Here is a 17,158-nt window from a genome sequence, read left to right on the forward strand (position 1 = left end):
ATGACGTATTAATCATTATAAAATTAACAAAAAATGTTTAACTTGAACGATATATTAAAACATAAAAAGCATAAACACTTTAATTTTGCAATCTACTTGGTTTTGATAACGTGTAAGTGTCTATACCATATAACAATCATTGAAAATACAAAATATATAAATCATACAGACAGATCGTACTTAAAATGCAAAGTCTACGCTGCTTAGCACTTTCCTTAGCTGTGATTTGCATCGTCAATTGCAGTGGTGCTTTTGGTAGGTAACTAATTACCACTCAATATTTTTTAAAACTAGTTTTCTGCAGGTTGTCTAGTGACTAGATTCGATCAAGTCCCAGTAGCTTTGGCCATTTGCGATAACATCATTTTAGACAGTCTTCAAGTCCCAGCAGGAGAAACTTTAAAACTACATTTGCAAGATGGTACCTCACTCACATTTAGAGGAACCACCACTTTTGGTTTTCAAGAGTGGTATGGTCCTCTGGTAGAGATTAATGGAACTGATGTAGTAATCCAAGGAGAAGAAGGTTCACTGCTAGACGGTCAAGGACCACTTTATTGGGACAGTTTAGGAATATGGGGTTCGTTGAAACCCAGGTTTTTCACTATTCAGCTTCACAATTCTGTGATGAACCACATTCATATTTTGAACAGTCCTGTGCATTGTGCTATGTTGTATGATTCTACTGATGTTAGACTGGAAGAATGGACTATAGACATCTCTAGTGGAGCTCCAGTAATTTTCCAAAATGATTACTACTACGAAGATAATCCGATTACAAATTTAATTTACAGGAAGTGGCTGAAGTTGGTAAAGCTGGCCACAACACCGACGGTTTTGTCATTTGGAATTCCACCAATATAGTCTTAACTAATGGAGTGATTTACAATCAGGATGATTGCGTTCATATGAGATGTGGTAGGTATTAACAAAATCATCACCATAGTCTCAGTAAGATTTTTTTCTATACAACAAAAATAGGTGCCAACATCTTAGTGGATAACTTCACCTGTTACGGAAGTCACGGTCTAAGTGTCTCCTTAGGATTTAGCAATGACACTTACGAACTGAACGTTCTACAGAATGTAACCTTCAAGAATTCATTTATGAACGGTGGGACTAATGGAATTCATATTAAAACCCACACAGATGGTGGCAATGGTCTTCTACAGAACATCACTTATGAAAACATAGAAATTAACGGTTAGTGGGCTGTAATTTGGAACTGATTTCAAATTTAGGATGCGCATTTCAGGTCCTACAGAATATGGTATAAACATCCAGGAAAACTATGTAAATACTCCTCCAAACGGAACCTTTCCAAGCTTTCCAAGGAATAATATTCCTATAAAAGATCTTAGTTTCAGTAATATTGTCGGTTTAGTTGAGGATAGTGCAGTTCCAATTTATATTCTATGTGCTGAGGATGGTTGTTTTGATTGGAAGTTTACTAATGTTGTTGTAGAAGGTGCTAAACCAAGTAACTGTAGTTTTGTTCCAACAGACTTTGATTACCAATGTTAAAGTTAAAAAAAATAAAAAAAACATTATTAATGTCCGTTTTTATTGTTTCAATACTCCCACAGTTATCAAGGAAAACCTTCTCACAAAACTGTCTGACTGAAGACGAACAAGATATCCAAGGCAATTCCTCAACTTAAATAAAAAATGAGTAAATGCATAAGCAAATACTTATTTTAGCTAAAAAATACTGAGCAGATTGTAGAATTACGTGCAATCACTTCAATCAAGTGTCTTGAGAGTTTTTATCTCATCTACCCCTGATTTATAAATAATATAAAATCGTACGATTCCAATCGACAGTAATTTAATACAAAATGGAGAGCTTTCACTCCTCAGTAGTTTTGATGATTGGTTTTTGCCTTAGCAATATTGTTTTAGGTAAGAAACTTATTACTTGTTATACTCCTTGATGACAATTGAATAATCGATCCAGGTTGTACCGTGACAAATTTTGATGAAGTTCCCACAGCATTAGAAACCTGCAATGATATCATTCTCGACAATCTAGAAGTACCTGCTGGTGAAACTTTAAGACTGCACCTCAGGAGTGGTACCACAGTCACATTTAGAGGAACCACCACTTTTGGTTACAAACAATGGCTCGGTCCCCTAATAGAAATCAACGGAACTGAAGTAGTTTTCAAAGGAGAAGAAGATTCTATTTTGGATGGTCAAGGACCGTTATATTGGGATGGTTTGGGCAATTGGGGAACACCAAAACCAACTTTCTTTCATCTGCAGCTCCACAATTCTGCCATGTATAACATACATGTTTTGAACAACCCAGTACAGTGCACGATGATTTATGATTCAACAGATGTTACATTTGATGGGTGGACTATTGACGCTTCTCTTGGAGCTAAGGTTAGTTTTGAGTTACTAACTTGATACTGCAGTATCAAGTTTTTTTTAAGGATGTTGCTGGCTCTGACAAAGCTGGCCACAACACTGATGGTTTTATTGTCTGGAATTCTAGTAATATTGTTTTAACTAATAGCGTAGTATCCAACCAGGATGATTGTGTCTGTACCAGATGCGGTAAGAGACAACTTAGCAAATTTGTTTATAAAAAAAATGCGTTTTAGGTTCCAACATTCTCATAGATAACTTTATTTGCTTTGGTAGTCATGGACTTAGCATTTCTGTAAGTTGTGGTAACGAAACCTACGAGCAGAATCACATAGAGAATGTTACTGTTAGAAACTCAATTTTGATGGGAAGTGATAATGGTATCCATATAAAAACTCACGTCGATGGTGCTCCAGGTCTTTTACAAAACGTCACCTATGAAAATATCCAGTTTGAAGGTCAGTTTGGTAGCAAATTTAAAAAGCGTTTTAGCAAATTGTCATTCTGTTAAGGTGTTCTCAAATACGGTATCAACATCCAGGAAAACTACAGAAACTTGCCACCCAACAGTACATTTCCTGACGAACCCAGTAATCATATTCCCATTAAAAATTTGACGTTTGACAACATTGTAGGTATAGTGGAAGATGGAGCTGTGCCCATTTACATTCTTTGTGCCGATGAAGGCTGTTTCGACTGGTCGTTTACTAATGTATTAGTCTCAGGTTCTAAGGCTAGTGAATGTAATTATGTTCCTACTGGTTTCGAGTGCTAACCATGAATTTGTTAAAAGTAAATAAAGTGATGCAATTGTTGGGATAAGTTATTTCACATAAAGCTGTCAGAACAGAGAAAAGGGAAACACAAACGCATTTCTTGAAATTAGTTTAAAGGTATTAAGGTGGAGCTTTAAGACACTGCGACAAACAAAAATAGAATGATGTCAATTCTAAAAGCTTGTATCAACTTATATGCATGAAAAGTTTATTTGACAGTTTGTAGTGTTGGTAGCAATGAGAACTGTCAGTATTCACATACTTATCGATGTAGATGAGGAACCCGCAAATGTAGTCAAATGCTAAAAAATATAGAAAGTATATTTGCATCATTAACTGTTACTACCAAACTTATATCAGATACTCTAGTTTGGGGATTAGTATTAATAATTTACTTTAATATTTAAATTGGTTTGGTTATTAAAATTTTAATGAATTAAATTGAATGAAATATGTGTTGAAAGTCTTGCTTGCATTTAATTATTACATGAATTTAAAATTATAAACTGGTTTCGTGTTTGCTTTTATCGTTAATGGAAATATCTAAGAAAATCGTGTCGTCCTGTAGGTACTTCTCCTTAAGCAACACTGAATGTGGAATAAAAATATAGGTTGATGTTGATTCTTGTGGTTCGTCTTCATCCTCGTCACCGCTTGATTTTTTAGTTTTTATGTATTTTGAAAAGTCTTTTTTCTGGGAAAAACCACATTAACTTATAATCATGGCTTTTATAGTAATTTACCTGAGATTTTTCTACGACGTCTCGTAATGTAATATATCCTTCAATAAGGCAGGGCCATTCTAAAAGTGGGTCGTATTCTCCTTTTAGAACGTGAAGACATGCCAATGCATAACGATCTTTCCACTTTTTTAATCCATTAATGTATAGTAAAACCTGTGAATTAATAAAATCAGTCAGTTTATTTTGATGTCTTCTGCAAAACTTTACCCTAATTTTATATCCGTATTCATGTGTGTAGAAAATAGGACTTTTCAAAACAATGTCATTTTCTTTGGCTCTCTTCAATTTAGACTCAACGTCTGTTATTCTCCAAATCAATCTCTGGCACTTTGTATTGTCATCGCTACTAAGATCTGCAATCATTGACATGTAGCAATTGTTTAGATTGTAATTGTGCTTACCTTCTAGAATTTCCATATTGATTTTCAATTGATTAACTTCTTGTCTAACAATGTTAAAATCCCTTTCTAAAATTTCAACTTTTTCAGCAGTCTCAGAAGATATTTGGCTAACCGCCCTGAAATCAAACACTAAACCTAAAAAGACAACAATAGATTATAACAAAATCGCAATTGACACCATACCTGCGTATTTAGCTTTTTGCTCATCAATACTGTTTTTAACACTTTGAATCTCCTTCAAAAGATTTTGGATTACGTCAGTCTGTTCCAACCACATTTTCTCAAACGACTCGTTCTGTCGATTAAATGTGAATCGAATCTCTTCTAAGTTTCTAGCAAAATCAGCTTCAACGTTTTTGGAACGTGAATCGTTTTTGTACAACGTTTCTTTCAGTCGGTTTAAGTCCATTTGCAAATTCTGCAACTGTAGAAGCTTCTCTTGTATTTGAATTTGGTGTTTGGTGGTTTCTTGCTTGATCGTATCCAGGGTTGTGGTAGAGTTGGTTAGGGATGTTAACTGAAAGTTTTTTTAGTATTTAAAAGTTTGTTTTATTCTGGATATGACAACTTTAATGGTTATTCAAGTATAAAGAAAGTTGACAAGAATTATATAAAAAACAAAATTGAGGATTTTAACAAATTGCATAAAACGACGACTCATGGATATTTAGTTGAAAAAAGTGGATATAAAGGGAGCTTGAAAAGAAAATTGTATTTTCAAATATCAACAATAGTAATATGTACCAAATATCTAGTACCTATAGAGAGCTCTTTCTATTGATGGAACAAACAAATGAAATCAGAAACCATCTTATCTATCATCATTAGTGTCTATCATCTACTAAACTAACTCTTGAATATCTATAACTTCTTTGAGTAGATATTGATTTTATTAAACTTTTTTCAGAACAACTGTCTGAATAAGCAGCATCTTGTGATTTACGACCAGTATTTCAAACTTTGTGATTCTTAATGCTTATTAATAGTTCTCCACTATATTTTATCATCTTATCAGTTTTTTTGGGTATTAGTAAATTATTTGTACATAAGTATTAACTAACCTGTAAATCAATTTTTTTCTTCCATTCGAGCAAAAATCCATTAATATAATTCGTTTTCTGGATAGTTTGTGAATGTTGTTTCACTGTATTTTTCAGATCCGTCAGATCTGAGTTGGAAGAATTGGCTGAATCATTTTTGGTAGAATTTTGATTTGCCAGTGCTAAACGTCGTTGAAGTTCCACAATTTGTGTTTGTAGGTTGGCAACTTGGTCTTGTATTTTGAGGCTACCGTTCGGTTTGGTTGTGGATGGTAATGGATTGCGGCCTGTGTTTTCAAACCAAAATTTCAATGCTATTCCTTTATTTTATGTTTATACTTACCAAGGGACGCAAAGTTATTTGTCATGGTCTTGCTGGTCTCCATGTCAAAACTAGCGGATTTCCTCACGTTGTTGGTGCATTCCATTTTGTGTTTGGGCAAACTTGCTCTTGGAACGTACGAACCACATTTGTACGGACATGGTATAAGAACTTTTGAGCATAAAGATGTGTGGCCCTTGAAGCGATTTATCTGTAGTAATTTCTTTTGGAAAAATTACAAAGTACCTACCACCTCAGTTTCGTTTTCAATTAACTGGTTGCAAAAATAGCAGGTGAACGAGCGCCTGTTATTACTCATATCTATTCTAATGCACCTGAACGATGGTTTCAAAATACACTAAGGCTGGATTATTCAACATTGATATCACTTGTACAGTAGATAAGATAATAGAGGAAATTTAAGCTGATAAAAAATCGCGCAGTTACAAGTGAAAGTACTCATTATTTAAATCCAGGAGTGGATGAGGTTAGTTTAAATGAGTAGCAAAAGCACATATTTTTTATTTAAAAGTCACATATTTTTCATAAATAAAAAGTCATAAATAAATCAGGTTCTATAAATAACAGTCTTGGTTTATAATATCAATAAATTAGTCTTGCAGCTGCCTTGATTTTTGAAAGGTCTTCACATTGACACATTGTGTGCTCTTCTACCTTTATAACACTGCATTGGTAGTGAATAGTGGTGATAAGAACTTTCATTGGACGCAAACGTGTACCGTTTCGTGTTGGTATACAGCGCCTTCCATACGCACAGCATCCATTACACCTTTTGACCTCTATGAACTCTTCACGATACTTGAAACATATCAATAGTTTTTCAAATTAAAAGCACATAGAATTGAAACTTAAATAAAAACATAAATAAAAGTAATTTTGTCTTCTAGGGTTGTTCTTTGAATTAAAACTGCTCACAAAAGAATAGTGCAAAATTTTTGGTAATTTTCAACACTTAACTTCGAACTTAGATGCATTGGCCGAATTTAAAAATTTAAAAACTTTCAGTAACAATTTACTTATTCAAGTTTATACAGAGTATAGAATAATTGTCTACAATTTCTTAAATCATATTATGGGCACGAATGGTATATGGGAACATGTGACCTCGAGACAGAATTTTTAGAAATGAACACAAGGTGATAACAGCATTTCAAGAATTTTTAAGCATAAGCATTCATAAGGAGAAAGACCTTAGAACAGTCAAACGGTTCATTACAATTAACGTTGGTTCAGAAAACCTCAAACCACTAAAAAAATTGATTATTACCAGTCGAATTAGTGAAATAATGTAAACATTCTAGTTGATATAAATAGTAGTATAGAGACAGAATACTTACATTAAAAGTTTTGTTTCCAAAATACTGCCTAACTGGAATTAGTGTATTTTGAGGCGAACAACTCATATTACACAACAATGGTTCATTTGAACACTTCTCCCATTTTTTACAATTAACCCGGTCTAACTCGTTTAAAAACAGGAAAATCAACACTAAAATCACTTTGATTAGAAAATGCTAATTGAGACTAGTTAGTATTTACCGAAAATGTTGATGTTGTGAATCCATTTTTTGCAGCTCCTAAACATTGCCATTACTACTGCTTCAAATTGTCCCGACAAGAATATTCAAACAAAGCTACTTTATACAAATTTGTTAGTTACGCACTGTTGGTGAATTGTCTTCAAACTGGACGTTAAATAACAACTAGAGATCCTTGAAAGCCCAGGTTCAGTCATAGTATTTCCCAGAAAAATCATCTTATACTAAAAATTATTAAGTTGCTGTAGTCAAGTCATAAGTGTCGCAAAAATTCTTATACTATACAGGGTGATCCGAATTGATTGTAGGATACTTAAAGGGTACAAAGCACATAAAAAGTAAACGCCAAAGTGCCATATAAATTATGGTTGAAAAGTGCCGCCTTTCGGAGCTAGCGGGCCCTAAGTATGTGCCCCAAGAAAAAAAGTTTTTTATCTTAATTAATAAACTAAATTAAAACTCTAAAATACTCTTAAAAACTACTAAAATAATCTGGGCAGATACTAATTTTTTTTGTATAAGTAATAATGTATTTTCATTATGTATAAGCGTATAAAAATGATGATATATAAAAAACTATGCAAAATGAAAAGAAATGTTCAGACAAACTTTTCTTATGAAAAAGTATGGGCTAGCACATGTGCCCCATCACAACGCTCTAAAATTACAGCTTAAGGAAATTGGTAAAAAAGCTGTCAAACTTTGTTATTTGTCCGGATTATTTTAAAAAATTGAAAAAAATTCTAAATAATCACTTCAAAATGATGAACATTTATTCAAAATTTTATTTGAGTAACTTTTTTTGTATAGGAATTAAAAACAAAAAATGGTTTTAGTAGTTTATTTTTTAGGTACTTTCCACTCTTGAATTATCCTACAATTAATTTGGCCCACCCTGTATTACAGACTTAGATTCGTCGTAAAGAAAACGCTTAAGGTGAGTTCCCATTACCTTGTTTTGCGTCTTGCATCATTAATTTCCTATTAGTTTTCCTAACAGTAAATTTTCAGTTGACAGATCTGGCAGAACTTGTTTTTGCTGTTCACAGTACAGGGTGTCCCATTTTCCCATCTCACTTATTTTTATGTGAAATATGTGAAGTGTTACTTTTTTGTGAAATTCAAAAAAGTTCAGGGGAAAATTGAAAAATGTCACTTTTGAGGTATTTCAGATATCTTTAAACTTTTTGAAGAGCATTTGGTTTATCGTATTATTGAACAGTATTATTTCTATATTACCCTAATGGGTGTAAACGTTGTCAATAAAAATTGAGTTTGTTGTCATAGCAGGTGCCATATTTTTGGAAATTCAAAAAGTGACAGTTTGTGTCATCTACTTTTATTTGTGTCATTTTATTTAAAATTTCAAAAAAAAATTCAAAACTTTTGTGATTTGTTAAACCAACCCAAATACTGTCATTTGACAAATAACAAGCAAAATTTGGTGTCATTTACAAATGTTGAGAAGTTTGGCGACATTCTATGACGTAATAATCGTATATGACGTGAATGCAGTTTTCGTTGGAGTTTCCTATATTAACACATTATCATTTATCGGTTTTTTTATTTTTGTAATGAGTGCTTTTATTAAAGTTTAAAAGGCTAAACATATTGCGTGTAGTGTGAAATACGGTATATGATATGACTCTTTATTTAAATTATTTTATTAAATTTTGCTCTTTTAATAGTTAATTATTCAACGCTTAGCAACGATTTAAACATAATTTTTGTAGATATTGGTTTAATCTAGTTAAAAAAGAGATAAAAAATTAATAAGGAGGTACATAAGTGCTATTATATTTGTCAAGTAGGCTAACTAAATTTTTTTACTATATTTTTACTATTTATTTTTTTACTTATACCAAACCATACTTTTTTGTAATGATCAATAGAAATATGACCTGATAATTTATGGGAAATATATTTGAATGAATGAAAGTTTTAGATTGTTGGTTTTTCCAGAACAGTGCATTGAAAACTATAGACGGTCTACTGCTAGACAAGTCTGCTATTTTTTTAATCTCAATATAACAGTCTTAAGTCAACATAGTTTATAGGTTTCGGACCACGATAACAGATTACAACTGGTATAATTAACAATATTTTTATAATCACAATGTTAGTCGGAAATGTTGCACAACCTGCTAATTAAATGTATGTTTTATCGTATAAGAATTATTACAATTTAACAGTGATTTATTTCATGAATCTTTCTCATGGCGGTTTTCCAGTTTATGATATTGTTTTCATTCATTACTTAGTAATGTGTAGTACCATACATTATCGATTGTCTGAGTCATATGTGTAACCTTCGATCAAGCAAAATAGGTTTTCAGCTAATTTGATTAGATAATGACTAACGGTGTATTAAGTTTATTAAAAGCGTAATTGTACAAAGAATTGGAACACCTCTTAAAATAATAAAAATTCACTCTAATTATATTCAGGTACTATATTATGACAAAAATCTAAAATTTCTGTGGTTTGGTGTCTGCGGTTTAGCAGTACAGTTAGTAAATTAGTTTAAATAGTAGCAAATTTAAATGAATCATTTTGAGGTCTAATTTTTTACAGCGGTGCAGTTTTTGTAAAAACCCATTAGACCGAAAAAATTCGAAACTTGATTAATACAGAGAAATTTACATTAATTTCCAAGAACGTCATCAAACCAAAAATATAACGACGCTCACTAGTTATTTACGTCAAGGGCTGAAAGAAGAAGATTATACGCCCGAGGACAAAGTTTGATTTTATTCGGTCAACGGTCAAGTTCTTCTTTCGGCCTGTGATAGGTACAACGTTTTTCGTCATAGTATGGACTATTTATACTTTACCTGTGCTCGTAAAAAGACGGGCTGTAAAAATGATCGAAATCCTCAGGACGTAAAGTAATTTTTCCGCTATGGAAACAAACAGTACAAATACAAATTTTCAAACTTGATTTACTTTTCTAATTGTTTTTACTATAACTGGGTTGGGATTGGACTGATTGTTTTTTTGAAATAGCTGAAAATACAAGTTTTCTCCATCACACATCTTATATTTTCCTACCAAAGCAAAATAAGACTTTCACACAAGTAGTTGAATGTATATAATATTCTGATGAAGCAATAATTTAAGCAGACAAGATTTTACATAATGGTTTATTTTAAATTTGCCACAGATCCTAGCTTATGATGCTTTATAAAAACTTAATATTATTCTTAAGCATATCACAGGATTAGCAATACAACTAATTTGGTTCAGTAACTTTAACGTGTCTTGTTAGTACAAGAACACTCTGTATGCTCTTCTACACTTATAAATTCGTAAAGGCAACCCACTGACGATATGATACCAACTTTTATAAGTCGGGAAACCCTTCCGTTTTTTTTTGGTTTACAACTCCTATTTCCTGTACAGCACCCATAACATCTTTGAAGAGATATGAACTCGTGAGTAAACTTAAATATAAACTGTGTGTTTAACAAAATATGGAATAACAAAAGTAAATACTTACGGAATAGTTTCTATTGCCAAAGTACTCTCTAACTGGAAATATTTTCATTTGAGGAATCGAACAATTCAAAGAACACAAGCTTGGTGCATTTTCGTCGCACTTTATCCAATTATGTTTGGCACAAATAAACGTGATTATTCCGTTTAAAAATAGTACTGCAGACAGTAAACTTACTTTCATTATAAACTGCTTATATAGACGCTAAAAACCATTTTAGTTAATCCATGCTGAATGGATTATGGTAATCATTTAGGTCGGTTGATTACATTACAGGCAGATAGACAACCGTCAGCGATCGAATTATATGAAATGTAACTGTTAAGCATATACGAAAGGTTAATAATTTCGTTTTATTTTATAACCCAACTAAAATCTTCAGTATCGTGATATTATCATTGTATCCAAATATAGTGCCAAAACCAGTTATAAAACTAGTTTACCCAGATAACTATATTAGGTATACCAGTTATTCAATTTTGGTTTAATTATATTGGTCTTTTTTGGATATTTTTCCACTACCAACTACTGACATCTATAGCCAACTGTTGTAAACATCTGCTTTAACTAGTGTGTTAACAGTTTGGCAAATTTGTCAAAAATAACAACCTGGCTTCCAGATGGCGCTACAGAGTATTTTTGTCGCTCTTTTTAGGAAAAAAGGATAATTTTAATGCGGTTTATAGTTTAAGCTCAAAATGCCCTCCAGCTTATATGATAGAAAGAGAGACAATTTACATTACTAGAAAGTGGTGAATCTTTTTTGCAATTTTGCAAAAAGAGTAGAATAAACTGCATTAAAGTAAGACTCTAATTTTGGACATTCCGCTAAAGGATTTGACATATTTTTGGGTTTTCTAATTGATGCAAAGACATCTTTCCAATTTTCTATGTGCTGTCTTTAACGTTTTGTCCAGTTGAATTAAGGCACGCTATTTCCAAATTGTGGTAAAATTATACACGACAGAAATGATTAATTCATCTAATCTAGAAATTTTTATCAAACTTCTTTCAGTAAGAATTGTCGTCAAGTTAGCAGAAGATTGTACAAGTTCAACCATCTCAGGATACTTGCTATAGCTTTAAGATATTTTTACTCTATTTCTAAGATCATCTTTTCTTCTCTTGCTCATCATCATATTTAATCATCTGCTGAACTCTGTTCTACAGGATTTTTTAAATTTTTTTTATGAGATTGCTACATAATTTTGGTGTTTTCTAGTGGCTGCAAAGGTGCTCTAAGTCTTCTTCAGTGTCCTCAAATTCATCTTAAATTATATTTCACAATTTATCAGTCATTTTCTCTCAGTTTGTACAAATTTCAACTAGCCCAGATTAAGATGTTTAGGGGAAATTTAGAAACATACTTTTTATCGTATTTCTCTCTAGAAAATTTTAAAACATTTTGTAGTTTTCTTTTCTTAGCAACAGTAATCTTCTAAAACATCTTCCAAGGAGCACATAAGTTTTCTTCTAAAAAAACTATTGTTCACAAATTTTCAATAAAACGTACACCTAAATCTTAGAGTACATTTTAAGCTCCACGATTAATTGCGTCATTTATCAATTCACCCTACTTGTGCCAAACGACATTTTCCAAAAATATTTTTAATCTAATGGCTTTGCTCTATTTAAAATTAAGAATGAAATCACTATGTTTACGATAAAATTTTAAAGGATTTCAATGTCAAACTGGTCTATCTCGTTCAGAAACATCTGCACGACTTTTTCTACTAGTTTATTGTTATGTAATAATTGTGTTTTACATATTGTATTTTTCTACTTGCTTATTCCTTGTAAAGTTGTAGTGGTCTCCGGTTTACAAGTCAAATTGGGATGACACAGTAACAGCAATTTAACTTATTTTTGATATTATACGCATAGTTTGGCTATTACGAACTTCTAATGGATTATTAGGCATCGTTTTTTTTTTATAGATCCACACAGTTCGAATATGAATAATATCGAAATTTGGCACAGATGGGGGTCATCAATTTATGCTACCAATTTTGCATAGCAGCTTCAAAAACACAGATTGTTGGATATTATATTACTGTACAAAAACAGATTTCAGTTTAGATTTTAACTTATCTGGCCATCCGAAAATACTATAATCAAAAGTTTCTTGTATTTGCAGAAAGTTGTAAATCATTTCAATGCGCAACTCCTTCTATCCAATGTAACATCATATAAAACTTGTGTTGTTTTAGGTTTGATACCCTGAATTTATGATGAAAGAGCAAAGTTTGGCAACAAAAGTTAATATTGGAGCTTATTTAGCAAGATAATTAAAATTAATGATGTTTAACCTAAATCAACTCAAAACGCGGGTTTAAACAGACGATCTAATTAATAGTTTTAGGATAGATTTCTGCCAACTTAAGAGCTTAAAGTCAATGTTTTTTTTTTTTTTATTTTTTTTCAAATTGTCAATAAGCTTTAAAAATGTTGAAATTTAAGGTGATACAAGAAGGACTGTTTTTTATATTTTTTGTTAACGAATTAATCATCATACCTGCCAAAAATAAGTTAAATAAAAAAAACTCTCAATGTCTGTAGAGACTATAATACAAACCAATTACTGCAAATAATTTCACTGTCGTCATCGAAGCAATTCACTTGCTAAACTTAACAGGACATTGATAAATGAGCCAGTAATATAACTTAAATTTAAAACTGGACAATAGGAATTTTAAAAAACATAATCTGAATAGATGGGGGAGAAGAGATTTTCTTTCAGAATAGAGTTACCAAAAATGGCATTAACGTGAAATAATACAATATCCCAATTTTTTTCTTGCTTTGTTGTTTTTGAAAAACCTTATAGCAATATTAATTGGCAGATAAAAACTTGTGAAACGAAAATTATCTCGTTTCAGAGCTTATTTGAAACCGTACATAATTTTTGTTAAAACTCATTTTGGTACATTAAATATGGCAAAGGCATTTTTGAGATACAAAATCATGAAAATAATCAATATTTTGTGACTATGAAGTCCGTTTCATAGTTTGCATTGCTTCTCTGTGTTTATACTTGCTTTGATTTCCCATCAACATTATTACATTTTCCACACAATAGACACGCACATTTGAAACACTTTGTATAGATTTAAGTAAAGCCTACTAAAAATTAAATCAAATATCTTCGACCAAAAGAGATGTTTGTGAAAACAAAATTTAAAGCTGAAAAACTAAACTTTTAATACTAAATTATCATCTACTTCATTTAAGATCGTTTGCTAATTAGTTGTCTATTTGTCATCTTTGTGTACCTTGGCAATTAAAGTACGAAAAATCTGTATGCCTAATTACTTACTTTCCCAGGTATTTCAAGTACTTTTCTCCTCACATATTCACGTGTTATTTTTAGGCTTAAACTCACTTGAAGTGTTACATTTTTTTTTCTTTGAATTATTTCAGGCTCGTTTCAACTGCATTGTATTTCATACTTTAGATATCTGATATTTAATTTTCCACGGTATGGCAATCATTATTTTAGCTGATTTTAGATTAAAAGTTATTTACGAAGCTTTCGTCGTCAGCTGTTGCCATTTTTCATCCAAGCATTTTTGATGGCACAAAGTCAAAAAAGAAAGTTTATACAACTGCAATCGCTGGTTGCAGTTTCCCAGTAACACTTGCTGAAAGATTTTATAAACAATTTTGAAAAGTAACTAAAAAGTCTGTTAAACTGGCTAATAAAAGCACATAGGAACACCTAATCTCGTTAAAACGTCACCAAAGCATTAATCATCCCAGCTAGACCAAATCGTACGGTTTTGGCTTTTGGAAGAACAGACTTTGCGTTACGGTCTGTCAAATGAAATTTTCAGTGAAAAATTGAGTCGAGGTTGTTTTCGCGCCCACGCAAAAGACCAGTCGTTCTAATTTTGTTCACCAATAGTTTTTCGCTGAATCACATTGAGGCTACGTATCGTTTGGCAACGCCAAAATTATTCATTGCCTAAAATTAACACTCTTGTAAGATCAGCAGCGACTCTTAAGTGTTATTAATTTTGAATTTTCTTAAACTAAGCACCATCAAACAAAACTGTTTCAACTTCATGCAAACTGTTCCTGGATACTCTTAAAATAAACGCAACAGATTTTACCGTCCCGGAAGGTCTATGTGACCTACTTTACTACCTACTCCTGGAACAAAACCTCAAGTTAATACTATTTATTATTTTTAGGTTTAGATTTCGACAAGTAGACACGTCACTGCGAAAAATCTAAATAATCCAGCTGTTTTTCATACAAATTTCACTTTGCCAGATCAAAAGATCTTATTGGCGTGACCATTCCAACTCAAAAATATGAGTGATTCATAATTTGGTAACTTGAAAATAACACAAGTTATTGCTTTAGTTTCGATCAAATATTATTTGCTTTTCCAGTCTAGCCTAAGGCTCAAATATTTACTTGCACGTGCTTTTTTTAGACCGACAACGGGTTTAAGTGACCTTCAATATGGATGTAAAACAGTGGAAATAACCCTTAAATAAACTATTATTAACAATTTAATAAGCATTTGGAAGCATTTCACAGTTCTAACCTATCCAAATGGTTAATGAGCGAAACCTTTTCATTACCTGGACGTTTCAGCTAAACATTTTCATAAATAAAACGCTTGTATGGCAACCTACGCCACCGCTTATACTTATACCTGACAGCTGTATATTCGAAATGTAATTTATAATTGGTTGAAATAATGTGTAGTTCAAATAAAAGGTAACGATTTCAGATATATTTTGTCTATTCTCTAGTATAATAAGATTTTAAAACTACCAAAAAAAGTATTAAATTTGTCACAAATAAAAATTTAAATAACTAAAGATGTTAAATTGTTTTTATGAGCAAAACTTTAGTCGGAATATGCGCAACATAGTTAGTTTTCTAGAATTCTTGAATTTCACAAGTTGTAAAGAAAATCACCAAAAAAGGTTTTGTGTTAAGTTCTTTGGAATGATTCAAAGAGGAAAAGGTTCACATACTACGATTAATTGTATTTTTTGAGGTTCTTTTTGAATGTTAGGGATTGGCATAGCGTATTTGTAAGTGAAAACTGAACATAAACATAAAACATTTTATATTTAAGAATTCTATTTTCAAAGTAACAAAATGAAAAATTAAATTTTAGTGTGTCGATAAGAACAGCTTAAAGTAAAAAAATAGCACGTTGTCGAAAATGATAATGCACTTTTCTAGTTTATTGGAATGTTTGTTCAATTTATCTGTCTTTATTTGTGCAAGAAGGAAATGATTACAAGTAATTGTTATGAAAAATTGGAGGTTACATTGAGAAAAATTAAGGTTGTTTTAAATTTTTTTGAAAATCAGTTTCTATGCAGAAATACTTACCAGCCTGTAAAATAATATAAATTTTGGCAAAAACAGCTTTATAAATAGGAAAACTATTAAATGATAAATACGTCATATCTGTCACTGAGTAAATATATTAATTATCCAACTGAACAAATACAAAATTAATAACAATTTTATATTCGGGCGTAAATGTGTGAATCTTCGAAAAACAATTTGCTTCTAACATTACAAAAGTTTAACGGTAAATTTCAAAGTATTTTTTTAAATTTTAATTATCAAAATCATTATCTAAACACTCTGTATGTTTGTTCGGCATCTAAAAATATTTTTCTAATTTTTTCCTACCTTGAAATTTGTCACATTGCAAAAACGTTTTAAAAACAGTGTTTTAAGAGTATTTTTAAAGTTCTACAGAATTTAGATCTTATAATATCTCAAAAACTGTTGGAGATATTGGACATATTAGAGAAAAGGAAAACTAAATTAGTAACTATTAAATTAGTCAAGAATGTTTGTCAAAACTTTATTTTTTTTAATATCAACAAAAATCCATAAAATCTAAATATCAGTTTCATGTTTTAGATATTATTATTGTTCACTTTAATTTTATATTATTTATTCTCATTTCATTCAAAGTTTTATGTTTTTTTTTTTTATTTTGGTTTTTGTTGATTGCCTCCTTACCACTTTTTTACTGATTAAGTTAGACGATGAAGGAAACTTTATTAAACTGACCTGTTTAAAACGAGTGCGACGTTTTGAGATTTATTATTGTTTCTTCAGGCATTGGTGTGACTAAAGAAGGTTATCCCAGATTTAATTCCATATAACACACATCATTAGGTAACACTAAACCCAAAGCCAGTCTGTAAAAGCTGATTCTATACTAAATTAACCTTAATTTAAAAATAAACTTAGTTTAGTTTAAGGAAATTAAATATTAACAGAGATATTTGCGAAAGTTTTCATATTCTTGTAAAATACTCTTTTTTTTTATTTTAAATCTTTCTAATTCCATGTTTTATGTTTAATTGTTTTTACTTTGTTTGTCTTAAAGTCGCAAATAAACTAATTATGTAAATATAGAAAATGAAAAACTGTCTAGACGTAAGCTGTTATATTG

General features: G+C 31.2%; 2 protein-coding genes across 2 annotated transcripts; one reads left to right on the forward strand and one right to left on the reverse strand.

The window, feature by feature from the left end:
• The first annotated feature begins 93 nt into the window (after nucleotides 1–93).
• On the forward strand, nucleotides 94–3,187 carry LOC145730470 (uncharacterized). Its single transcript, XM_081981687.1, has 9 exons — nucleotides 94–255; nucleotides 305–735; nucleotides 795–918; nucleotides 982–1,203; nucleotides 1,256–1,522; nucleotides 1,958–2,388; nucleotides 2,439–2,562; nucleotides 2,610–2,831; nucleotides 2,886–3,187. Exons 1-9 carry the CDS (start codon nucleotides 186–188, stop codon nucleotides 3,146–3,148), a joined length of 2,154 nt encoding a protein of 717 aa, XP_081837813.1. The 5' UTR covers nucleotides 94–185; the 3' UTR covers nucleotides 3,149–3,187.
• Nucleotides 3,188–3,606: 419 nt separating this feature from the next.
• On the reverse strand, nucleotides 3,607–14,175 carry Traf-like (TNF-receptor-associated factor-like). Its single transcript, XM_081981901.1, has 11 exons — nucleotides 14,027–14,175; nucleotides 7,216–7,438; nucleotides 7,014–7,165; nucleotides 5,906–6,474; nucleotides 5,677–5,851; nucleotides 5,355–5,620; nucleotides 4,477–4,810; nucleotides 4,294–4,428; nucleotides 4,100–4,245; nucleotides 3,893–4,045; nucleotides 3,607–3,843 (listed from the first exon to the last, which is right to left on the reverse strand). Exons 4-11 carry the CDS (start codon nucleotides 5,972–5,974, stop codon nucleotides 3,649–3,651), a joined length of 1,473 nt encoding a protein of 490 aa, XP_081838027.1. The 5' UTR covers nucleotides 5,975–6,474; nucleotides 7,014–7,165; nucleotides 7,216–7,438; nucleotides 14,027–14,175; the 3' UTR covers nucleotides 3,607–3,648.
• Between the last annotated feature and the right edge of the window lie 2,983 nt (nucleotides 14,176–17,158).

Source organism: Ips typographus, linkage group LG6, assembly GCF_016097725.1.
Source record: "Ips typographus isolate SLU linkage group LG6, UJ_Ityp_2.0, whole genome shotgun sequence".
In the NCBI taxonomy this organism is placed as follows: domain Eukaryota; kingdom Metazoa; phylum Arthropoda; class Insecta; order Coleoptera; family Curculionidae; genus Ips; species Ips typographus.